The sequence below is a fragment of the Acanthaster planci genome, linkage group LG07 (genome assembly GCF_054643075.1).
Source record: "Acanthaster planci isolate LZ-2023a linkage group LG07, COTS_SCS, whole genome shotgun sequence".
Lineage (NCBI taxonomy): Eukaryota > Metazoa > Echinodermata > Asteroidea > Valvatida > Acanthasteridae > Acanthaster > Acanthaster planci.
This window is the reverse complement of record NC_141783.1, coordinates 17,889,661-17,902,210: the sequence shown is the minus strand read 5'-3', so window position 1 is coordinate 17,902,210 and position 12,550 is coordinate 17,889,661. Positions and strand designations below refer to the sequence as shown.

Below are 12,550 nucleotides of genomic sequence, written 5' to 3'. Positions count from 1 at the left end.
TAAAGAAACATTGTTTGCTATCACTTTGACCGGGATGCAAGAGCCTATAAAATAACTCTGCAATGTCGAATGTGTGAATATTGAGTAGGCGGGGAATAAGATAAGGAGGCGGGGGAGTAGGGTGTTATGACAGCAGCATATGGTCCGACCTTAAACAACAATATTCCCAATTTACAGGGAAAATGACTGGAGAATTGTTTTTCAGAGAAAAAGATGAGCTAGTTGAGCGTGTCTCATCATCCATCCATCTACTGAGACAACAGACTGTCAGAGAGACTGATAGAGAGAGCTGGAGTGGGATGTTATGATATGGCATAAGGGATGACTGGACTTGACAGGTTCATCCAAGCATGGCTAGAAGGACGAGGTCACAATTATGATTGATGCTTCTCTGATTCATTAGTACTAGTGTTAAAAGACTGATTAATCTGAAGTGCAAATTGTTTTGTTTTTAATGTTTTCTTTTGGCACAGAGTTTGCAGAGTCAATTTCTGCTTCAAAGTCAGAGTTATTATCTCGCCGCAGCGAGTTAAATTGTTGAATGTGTAACTTGCCATGGAGAGTTACATGTATATGGTATTGCCGCTTTGTAGAATTGAAATCCTACCGCTTCAAGTACTTGAGTACTTGAAGTCGTCCTACTCAGATACATAATAAGGATGGAATGCAATAAAATTAGGTTTCAGATTATTTTAAACAAAGCTTGATTCAACCAAGTTTGATTTCCAACACAAAAGAAAACAAAAGAAATCTCTTTAAGGGTATGAATTTCTATATTCGGAAGTGGGGTAGACTACTTTGACTCCTTGGTAGAATTCCTTTTGAAAGGATTATGGTGCCTTTTCATTTATACTATAATCCTATTTACATAAAGTGCCATGAGGGGAGACCCTGAAAAGAACGGGAAGAAAGAAATGAAATTACCCCCCTCCCCCAGTTACATGTTATTGCTTTAGATAGGTGCCCTCGCCCACCGGAAAAAAATTCTAGTGACGCCCTTGCATATTTTTAGCCGACATGTGTTGCTATGTTGGACCAAACCTCAATGTTGATATTATTGTAACATTAAAATTTGCTATGATTTAGGAGATTTCAAGAGGCAAAAAGAAATATGAAGTGAAGGTGGAAGGAAAATTAACACACACTTTTTCATTTACTGGATTGAAAGCCCCAGGCTCTTTGACCTCACAATCCATGCGTTCACTTGTCACAAACCACCCATACAGCACAGTGCGCTGGGAAGGGCAAATAACTTATTTTTGTCGAGAACTTACTGGATGGAGTTTGTTTTAACATCTGAACACTGGTCAACATTTCCAGCCCGGTGCCCATGACAGGCATGTACTTACATGTACATGTATACACTATTCGGAGATTAGAGCACTGCATGTACATGTAAGTAACCTAAAATGCTTTGAGCGTCCAAAGCTGTGAGGAATTTTATGTGTTTCATTTGTAAAAGTACTGTTTTGTATCTCCATTTTAAGCACTGTAAATGAATTAATTTCGAGTGACAAAAGTTCAAATGTAACTTTCAAGTCCGCTTGCTTCTGTTTGGTACTTGGAAAATGTAGGAAGGAATTAAAAATGGTCTACCCCTCATCTGAATGTGGAAATTCACACCACAAAATGAGATTTCATTTGTTTTCTTTTGTGTTGAAAACAAACTTTGTTGAAATGTGAATTCCCCTTTTGTTCCAGTTAGCAATCTTAAACCAAATCTCACTGCATTTCACCCTAGAGATACATTTAAAAACAGCACGCGGAATAGGACTTATGACACTATTGAAGTATTTGCTGCAGCGGGATACCAATTTGATGCTGCGGCAAAATCTTATAAGTTGTTGTGGCGAGATACACATTCAATGATGAAACTCGCCATGGCGAGTTACTCTCTCACTGTGGGGAGTTAAATCGTTGAATGAGATGGGAACTCGCTGTGGTGAGATATTGACTCACCGCGGCAAGAGAGTAAATCAAAAAGATTTTATTGCAAGTGGCCCTTATAAGCTTCCGTAGTTCTCTTTCCAGTTAAGTTCACAATTATTTGTTGTTGTTTACTGTATATGTATATTCACCCTACACTTATGCAGCATGTGGCCAAGTAGTTAAGGTGTGTACCGGTAACTCCCAATCATTCAGGTTGGAGATTTCAATCCACAAGTTGGTACCGCGCGTTGCAACCCAGAGCAATTCACTTTATCCCTGCTTGCCTCCCTCCACCCAGGAGTGTGAATGGCTACAGGCAGAGACCACACATGCTCTGAAACTTGCTGCCAAGTGGTCTGGAGTGAAGAACAAGATAATAATCGTGAAGCACTTTTATTAAAAGTTTTAAGATACATGTACCCAGTCGGCACATTCGAAAGTTCTACATGTATGTACAGTGTAGGCATTACAATTATTTTTATCTTCCAGGAGGTGGGGGGGGGGATTTTGTAGAATTTAGAAAGGCACAACCTTATCTCGCATTCAATTTGTTTCATTCATTTCATTTTTTGGGATATTCTTGACACAACAAATACAAGGACATTAAATACACAAAAATAAACATTATAGACAATACTTGCCCCAAACAACATTGAATCAGCCCCTGCTGGATTTTTGAAAGGAAGCATGGTTTCAGATTAGGGGCTCTCCAGATAGTTATTTAGGAAACACTCAAAACAATGTTAACTTAATGTAATGTAAGACCTTAGAGGTATCAGTAAGGTACTATTACCATAACGAGTACTCAGTTACTTTCCATGGTACATGCACTTAATGCTCCAAGAAAAAAATATTGAAAGTTTGTGCTATCGGTTGTTTTGGCAGTGTTCAGCATTGTGTGGTTCAGAAAGTCATTGGCAGAACAGAGCGTAAGTTCGTGGTGTTACTAGTACCAAGTGGGGATATTTGGTTTGATCTTGTACAGTATTTCCAGGAAGCTAATTGATTTGCATCAGGTTTATCTTATCCCTGTCCTGCTTGTGTTACGGAAGATTCACTAGAGATCTACGTCTGCTTGATTATTTCAATTTTATCGTGCATAGTGGTTGAGAATGTCTAGAAAATGATGGAGACAGGTTTATCTAGAATACGAGTAGGTGCTTGCAAACACATTAATCCCCCTCGAAAAAAACTGTTGTAATATTGTACTTTTTCCTTTGCTATTCCACCCCTAAGATTTACATGTACATGTATACTGCTGACTGGCACCGACATTATAAGTAACTTGCCCTTTTTGTTAATTGCTGGTTAACACAGTGTACGTTTGCACTGTTCAGCATTCTGTTTTCATCAGATCGTTGCATGTTTCAACAATTGTGGCTTAGAACGTGTACTGACAAAATCATGAACAGAAATATTTTGTTTTTATTTTGGCCTTTAGCCAAGTTTTTAATGATGGAAATTCAGCTAATAACATGAAATCAGTTCTCAAATGTAGACTCTGAAATCGTTGCTGAAAAGTTTTATCTTCACTAAGAAAATATTTTCCCAAAACTTTTTAACCAGAAAATAAAAAGTACAGATAGGTAGCTGGAGAGTACATGTAGCTCTAACATCCCTCTTCCTGTCCTGTTCCTACTGAACAAAAATCTTATTTTTAGATTTAGAAAACCTCCCAAAAGGAGGGGCAGATTTAGTTTGAAGTCTGTTAATGCTCCGATAGTCACACCCAATCCTATGAGCCAAGCATTATGCCTGCACTGCCGTGACCCTATCAATTATTCACCATCATGATATCCGCATCAACACTGGGCCAAGATACCTTTGAAATCTACTTAAATAAACGGCTGCATCATGCATGCATCCCCGCATGATGGCTTGGCTGGATAATACATGAAACTTTGTCACTTTTCCTCTGCGAGTCATCGTTTTTTGATGCCGTCACACTCCACTGCTCCCACGCACCCATCAATATTAGAATGTGTATCCTAGCACAACATAAATCAGGCCACATCAAAATTCACTCATCAGACATTCTGGCAATCAGTTTCCCATTTAGGCCCCCCAATTTTGTGACTTTCTCCTGGAGGAGCCGGTCGCTGACACTCGCTCAAGGTGGTGATGAGGGTGGGGAATGGGCTTACTGAAAAATGGCCAAAACGTCCAAACTTGGCATTTTGGGGGTTTGCCGTTGATGATTAACTGTTGGTTGGCTTGCAAATGAGATTCAAGGCTGCACGCTGGAGTGAACGCCAATTCCCGACTGAGCACCAGGCCTCACTGTAATTACCAGTCGGGGCTCACGTTTTCTCTTTTCCATCCCTTCCTCCCGGTCATTTCTCTCCCCGCTGCTGATCCACGCTGTCACGATGTCCGACTCGGCCAACTTGTGTCTGCTGAATCACAACTCCGTCCATGCCATCATGGCACCGGAACTTCAGAAATGGAAGCCTTACTTTGAGAAAGTAAGTCACTGCATTGCATGTACATGTACTTTGTGTTTCATTCTTGCTTTTGACATGCGTTATTCTCAGCTCTATTTCTCTCCATTCCTTTCTCTAATGGCATGATGTTAGTGAAGTACATGTATCCACTTTTTGTGCCAGTGAAATCTGCAGCAAACCTTCATTTGTCTTTATTGTCATATTTTTATCAACTTTTTGACACACCTTTCAAACAGTTTTAACAGTTGACCCTTCAATAGGAAATATAAGTAGTCACCAGCAGAAACAACTAAATGCATAGTGAAGACAGTAATGTGGGGCTTACATGTGCTGGTTTAGGGCCAAATACTATTCCTCATCGAAGCGGGATCACAAGAAATAAGTATAATTCGTGTTGAAATTGTTTTCATCTTCGGTACATTTGAATAGTTTGCTTTGTTAAATCAAGTGATTCGATTCTAAATTTTCTTTTTAGAATCTCTTTTATTCCGATTCCTTTTTCTTTTCTTTTCTAAAATAAGAAATAAAAAATATATCAGTTTCTTCATTGTAATTCAATTAGATAAAAGCTTTCAAGACAGTTCTTGCTTTTAAAAGCCAAACCTTTATCTGTCAGGTGAGGATCGGCATGTGTAGGTTCTGAGAAAGACAAATGAGCCCCACAGATGTGACACAGAGAAGGGATATTCATTTATGCACACGTTTTCCTGGCAACAAATGAGAAAGTGTCAATCATGATGTCAGCATATTTCATCTCTTCCTTTTTTTTAATGATGTCATTCGTCAGACTGATTTATGCAGTCAGGCAGTCAACAAGCCCCTTCTGGGCATAGAGCCAAGAGCAAAAGGTCATCTCTTGAAACTCTTTTAGAAGGAGAAATGGTGTCCTATTTTTGGAAAAGTGATACTCCCTCTTGAGCATCACTCCTTTAATACTAGAAAAGGTTAAATGGACAATTTGGTATTGAGGATGTGTTAAGTTTGACAAAGATTGTTCTAATGGGGAATAAGTTAGAAGTTCAACATTTGCATGCTTAAAAGGTTCATACATGTAGGTGTTCATGTTCATTCTATGAAAATAAAACTTGGTACATGTATGACAATAATTCAGCTGTGCATTTTTTTGGGATGCGGCAGCAGTATTTCTTATGCCCCACTGACCAGTCATGCACACACAGGAAGAGCCTCCAAACAGGTGTTAAATAGTTAAGTTCTCCCCAAATTTTCCACATCATTAAATATGCATAGGCCCCTGATGAGCTGCCTGCTAGATTCATTAAATCACCACCACACCTTTTTATCTTTGCCCGGTGTATCTTCAAGGTCGACAAGTTTTGTAAATGCAACATTTCCTCCTCCTTTCCCTGCTTTTTTTTTTTTTTTTACTCTCCCACTTCGCGGTAGGCGGTGTGTGTATAATACTATATTGTGGGTCAGTGGGATGCAGCGATTGGGTTACAGAACCCCATCAGGCAAGGTGCTAGTGTGGAAAGTGAGTCGCGTGGTGTGGTTTGACTCAGGATGGATGACTGTTTGCTGACTGTAATGGCCGCTAAGTGTAGTAGTGCAGCAGTCAGTCTCCAAAGCCATACAATTTTTATCAGAATGTTCAAGTGTGCAACTTTCTCTTTCCATTGTGGGATGCCTTCACATCCTGCCTATATCTTGTTAGATCTGTCATTGATTTCAAGAGTTTAGTGAAATTACTGCCAATGCATTTTGTAATTTCAGTCTACTCCAAAAATAATTTACATTCCAGTAGCAGTTTGTTGTACAATCCAAATGCAAAATTGTTTGATGCGCTTTCATCTTTGACATCATGCAGATTTGTATAAATATTTCCATTCTCCTGAAGCTAGTTACAATGTGAGAACAAAATAATAATAATTACAACAAGGGAATCAAGCTGCAATAGATGTTGCTATTGGATTTATTACCAGTGGCAATCACCTCACAGGTTGAGGTCATTTGTATTTGCCTCATGCATTTCACCAACTCTCTTCAGTCTGCGATAATAGTGTACATGTACCTGTACATGTCAGGTCATGTGCTAAACTTGCATAATTGTCTGTGCCAAAGCCATTTAATGTGACAAGCTAATGGCAAATTAAAGCCATAGCCTCAAAAATGTGTAGCCCATTGTGTGCCGGGCATCAAAGACGGCAGGCCATTATTGGATATACATCTCGGAGGTGACGCGAAGATGATATGGGAGGGGGGATTGGACTCAACCCCACTCCTGAACCAGGGAGGAGAATTTAAAGTCTGAGTTGAAAAACTTCTAACTTCTGAAGTTTCACAAAAGGACTGACTCATCAAGGCTCGTGATTTTAATAACGACTGAATGGAGCTGATATTTTACTACATTTGCGTCAGAAATCCCACTACCATCATCACACGGAAATTTTATTCGCTTGAGTCAAAAATTATTGTTTGATTAAACAGCTGATGTGTATTGTATGAAGTGACACTTGTGCCGGCACTTTATATGTAACTATGTCATGTACATGTATGTATTTGAGAGCAATTTTCTTAAAATGTATTTATTTCACCGTCTGTCCTCAATTTTGCCCACGCAGACTTCCATGCTGACCTTTTCAGCCCACCTGAAATATCCAATTCACATGTATTTACAGATAAGCAAGAGAAAATTCGCAATGTGTTTTTTTCTCGTTTCCATTTCAAGTTGGAGTATTCACAGGGATTCAGTATGCAGACCATCCCATTAAAACTGAGATTATGGAAATCTGAAACCAGATCTTGTCATAGTCTTATACTGATTTATTCATAATCAAATTAGTTTTTTTCAGAGTTCATGCACCTGGGTCGCAGTAAATGACTAACTTTAAGCTGCTGCTTTGATTTTCTCTCATTGTTTGTGTCTTTCACTCTTTGACCTGAGCTGGTGGTTCATTTCACATTCTGTTCGTCATTTGCAGTCAATAATTCACATTTGCCCTTCCCTGGATTGAGTTCATTAATTTTGATTCAGACTGCGTGGAAGTGGAGGCCTAACTTATTCAGAAAGAGTTTACATATTTATGGCTTAAATACTCTAGGTACATGTAACTGTGTGGTACAGTTACAGTTTACATGCAGAAGGGAGCAGTTAAGATCAGTTTTTCCACTTCCTACTGTCTGGCACTGGCACATGTACCAGGATTTGGGGGGGGGGGATTTCAGAATTTTTCTCTCCAAACTTCTAAAATGTTAGAGATTTTATCATTCATGTTTTGCTACTTTTTGGCTCTTCAAGCGGAAACCAAGTGCAAGACTGACAGACGTGTACACGTATACTACACATGTATACTGTATGTAATCATAGCTACATGTACATGTATGTGGGAGAGAGATCATGCATTGTATGCAGCTAAAAGCCTTGAAATCATAGTTACAAATGCTGTTATTATGTCCTCACTGTTAGATACATACATGTAGTGTGATTCATGGATTCTCTTGTCAAAATTTCTGCACGAATTCCTGTTTCATTCCTATTGAAAACATGTTTCTATTCTGTTTTTGTGCCCCCAAAACAGAATTAAAACATGTTTTGATCATGTTTTCAGCAAAAAAACATACCCTGTTTTATTCCTGTTTTCTGCACTGAAGCCTGTTTTTCTTTCTGTTTTTGTCTCCTACATACTGTTTTCTTACTGTTTTTCTTGACTTAGAAAATGTTTCAATCCTGCTGCCCTGTTTTCTGACGGTTTTGGGGGGACTTACTGGTAGAAATTGTCTAAAACCGCCCTCCTGTTGTATTGCTGTTTTTTTGAGGGGCTTGACCTCACCCAGATTTCACAACACATCCTTTAACCTCGGGGTGACCTTTAGGATTGTGGGAAATTTGATTTCAGTTTGTATCACACTCAGCAGTAGGACTAGGACAGCTTCGCACAGTCAAGCACTCTGATAAATACTCGCTGTTGTTAATCTACAGTAATGTAGGAAATGGTGTATATTATTAAACTGATGAAGATGTAGAAATTAGTATCACTGCAGTATGATTGTTTAACCAAATGTTGTGTTGATTTAGGCCTATGCGGTCAAACGGTCTATTTGTCACTTGTCTGTAGGCCTGCTGTCAGTACTTGCATTTGTTGGTAATGGGGAATAGCAGTGTATTTGAGAAAAATATAGAAAGATGATGGCATGAAGAAAGCTGTGTAAAACTGATCAGTTTGAAATGTTCTACGTGTATATCCCTATAAGCATGCATGCATGTACTGTATTTCAGATTAGATGTTGGGTTTGCATGGTGGGGTGCCAATCAACTAGTTAGGTGTGCGGTTACACCAAGTATAAACTCTTTTAGTGAGTGTCTCACTGATGATGGGCAGAGCATCATCCTGAGGATGGGCGGAGCGTCATCCGGAGGATGAGCGGAGCGTCATCCTGAGGATGGGCTGAACATCATCCGGAGGATGGGCTAAACGTCATCCTGAGGATGGGCAGAGCGTCATCCTGAGGATGGGCGGAGCGTCATCCTGAGGATGGGCGGAGCGTCATCCTGAGGATGGGCGGAGCGTCATCCTGAGGATGGGCAGAGCGTCATCCTGAGGATGGGCGGAGCATACTGCCCGAAATGTAGAGTTACTGGTGCTTCTCAGAACAATCGCTCACTAAAAGAGATAGTTTACACATGGTGCAACCGCAAACCTGTAGTTGCTTAATTAGTAATGAAAATTAGTAAAAAATCGTGTGAAGTACGTACATTAGTACATATGTGTACAAATTATCTCCGAGGAAGTGATTAAGAATTACCACAACTGTGTAAGATACAAATTGATTTGAAGAACATATTCCCCACACACGTAGATATACCGGTACACTAGAGTTAAAAAGTCCATCCCGTGAGAGACACAAATATATGTACATGTTCATCAGTCAGTGCTACTTGTTTGTATCTTATAAATATTCAAATATGCGAATGTCTGTTTTTATAAAACTGAAATAGAAAACAGTGCACATTACTGGATACAGGTTATTCCTGTTTAAAAAAAAACAGGAACCTGTTTTAAAACTCTTTTCTTTCACACTGTTTTTAGCCTGATTAAAGCCTATTTTATTCCTGTTTTTAGCAGTTCCTAATACAGTCATTAACAGTTGAGAAGTACATGTACCTGGATTTGTTGTCAAAAATTTCTTGCTCAATTTATTCAACTTCAGCCCAACACTCTCTGTCATCCTTCCCATACTGACTATAGGAAAAGTTCTTCAGTTGTTGATCTAATTAATTTGACAGAAATGGGAGTCGAACCTACAAACTCTGGAATACAGAACTCATACTCTTTTAACTGAACCATGTGGATGCCAGCTCCTTGTGGATTTACACATGTACATGTCATTGCGGCATTTGTCACAAGTCCAAGCAAGTGATTGTGGATCCAAGTCCCATATACATGAACCCAAACAAGTTTTTAAAAGAAAATTTACAAGCTCTCATTTAATACACACATGTAATTCTGAACATTGAATCAATCTAGGGCAAAGCCTGGTATTTCATGCCTTTGAAATTGTCACTTTCTCTGTTTACAGTTTGATGTGGATGGGAAGGGCAACATCAGTATGGAAGCCTTCCAGGTGATCCTTTACAAGCATGGACTGAAGGATGAGCTGGATCCCCACAAGTTGGAAGTCCTGGAAGCCACGATCGAGGACAACACTGGCGGGAGGCTCAGCTACCAGGAATTTGTCAACATTGTGAGTAAATGCACTATATACATGTACGCTGCAGCACCCAGAGATTGTTTCATACCTGCAGTAAAACCAGGTTGCAGTCATGGGTGGATGTGCCTGTAAAGAACTCCCATATTTTTCACTAAAAGTTGAGTCGGGATGGTAGTATCATTTCCAGGTACAAGTTGTGACAAGTGTGCATTTTAATTTCCTTTTTTTTAAAAATGGCAGCATGTTGCCTGGGTAACAGGTTTATCCCTGCAGGTGGCATTGTGAGTAGTCAAGTACATTACTCAACAGTATAAATACCGGTATATGTACATGGATCTAGTCTTGGGTCCAAAATGCCTTCCGGTGGTGCTGCAGTGTGTGGTGTATAATTTATGTGATTCACTGTGACAGTGCCCTCTTTTGACATGTATCAGCTGCTAAAGGCTGTGATAGCAATTCGTCTGGTGATAGTTCCTGTTGTGGAATAAACTATAGGAAGGTCTTCAGTGCAACAAAGACCTGTCATTGATCTGTGATGTGGGTATAATGGCTTTCAATTGTCAACATCAAGACCAGTGGCGTAGCTAGGATTTTACTAGTGGAGGGGCACAAAGGGGCCAGCGTCTTGGGGGGGGGACCAGCTTTCAGTGGTGTGGTTTTTGGGGGACAAGCTTTTGTTAGCTCTGTTCAATATTCATTCCCCCCCTTTTTAGTGGGAGGGGGGGCACTGGGACTTTTTGGGGGACACCTGCCACGCCATTGATCAAGACATCAAGTGGACAGCCATCATACATGATTTTACTCCTCAGTGCAGCTCTGTGTCCAGGCCTGAGCAGGATTAGTAGTATGTTTACTTAAACATAAGAGTGAAAATATAAGGCACTGCCGTATGGATGGCCATGCATGCACTTGAGTACCATGTCCAGTATTTTCTCTGACATAGACACAAGCGTGGGGTTATGCACCTTCAGTTGAAAATTGGGTCTCAGACCACATCTGAGTTGACAGGCTGTACTCAGCTGGGAGCAGTGCATACAACTGCATGTATGGAAATTGGCTTTAGCTGCTAGCTTGTGGATGTGGTAAAGACTCACTTGAGTGTGCCATCCATCCCACAGCCATAAGTTTTGAGCACAGCTGTTGCATGAGCACGTACTGTTCATTTACACTCAATCAATTCTTATACATGTACATGTATGTGAACCAGTGCATATGACATGTTATTCGTTGATTCTGTCTTTAATAGGCCACCCCAGTGACTCAAAGTACATGTACATGTATACTGGATGATTGTTGCTGCTAGAGTTGTTGCTTCCTAATAATTACACGATATGTTCAAAGTCATTAAAGAGACCAAATATAAAATGTCACAAATACTCATGCTTCAAGATTAAAACACGTAGCAATCCATTACTCAAAATTATTGTAACGGGCTGTCAATATATAAACAGTTTACCCTACAAAAAGACTTTAATTGTTCCTACTGTACAAGTTATTGTCCGGTCATTTATTGTTTTCAGTATAATGGACTCAAAGAAAGAAGGGAAGCTCTCAAGTAAGGTTGGGAGGAGCGGGAATGTCTAATCCCATACTCTTGTATTTTTCTTCACAATGCCTCAGTGTTCGCTCAGAAGTCATCAGATTTCAAAGGTTGCATTCTGTGTCTGTATTTAAAAATTTTAATCAGAATGTTCATTGGATTGTCTTCTATACATAGTGCAACACAAAGCAATTTTCATCTGTTAACATGTGTGTCACACTGATAGTCAGGCAAGCATTCAAAATTGTGAAACTTTGTGTTCTCCTGACAAGCAGTTTCTGTTTGTAGGCTTGTAATTTCAGGTGAAGTACATTGTACAGTTGCTCTCGACATAAAGAACATAGTTATAGCAAATTATTGAATTGCAAAAAATCCCAAGGTCTTGAATTCTATTTCTTTTCTTTGTGTTTCCACTCCTCTCATAATAAAATCCCGGTTATAACAAGATAAATGTCCTTTTAACTTTGTTATAATGAGAATTGACCGTGGTACATGTATGACAGAATTCTTGCCATCTTGTGCACAAAGCATTCTAATTACTTGAGACAACTACCCACAGCCGCCTGAGGATGAGACACCATGAATCGTTACCTGCCTCAATCATCACACCTGATTAGCTCCCACTCTGTGGCCCACATCGACCGAACTCACTGATGCGTGACGAGGCAGTCCCACTTGGCCAAGACTGGATTTTTATGATTTTTAATTTATGTTCATCCCCTCAAGGAATGGCAACATTTTATACGTGGACTCATGTATGTGTGCTCGTGAGTGAAAATCCTGCAAAATGAGTGCAGAAATGCACAGTTGATGAAGATAAATAATGTACATAGAGTTGTGGACTACAGACATATGCATTATCTCATGTTTGAAAAGGCCAATGCATATGTGACTAATGCATGATATTGTAATAGAGAAACCATGAACGTGCAATGCGTCAAAGATTGTCTGAAGGACATAGTTCTGGTGA

At 39.7% G+C, this 12,550-nt stretch overlaps 1 protein-coding gene across 3 annotated transcripts in view; it reads left to right on the top strand.

The window, feature by feature from the left end:
* LOC110980237 (rhomboid-related protein 3-like) overlaps nt 1–12,550 on the top strand; it is a 45,518-nt gene that overhangs the window by 17,288 nt on the left and 15,680 nt on the right. For 2 of the 3 annotated variants that reach the window (XM_022236726.2, XM_022236715.2), the window contains 2 exons: nt 4,371–4,394; nt 9,909–10,073. In XM_022236726.2, coding sequence (XP_022092418.1) covers nt 4,371–4,394; nt 9,909–10,073 — 189 coding nt within the window. The remainder of the gene's footprint in view (nt 1–4,370; nt 4,395–9,908; nt 10,074–12,550) is intronic. The other variant, XM_022236725.2, reaches the window with a different exon arrangement.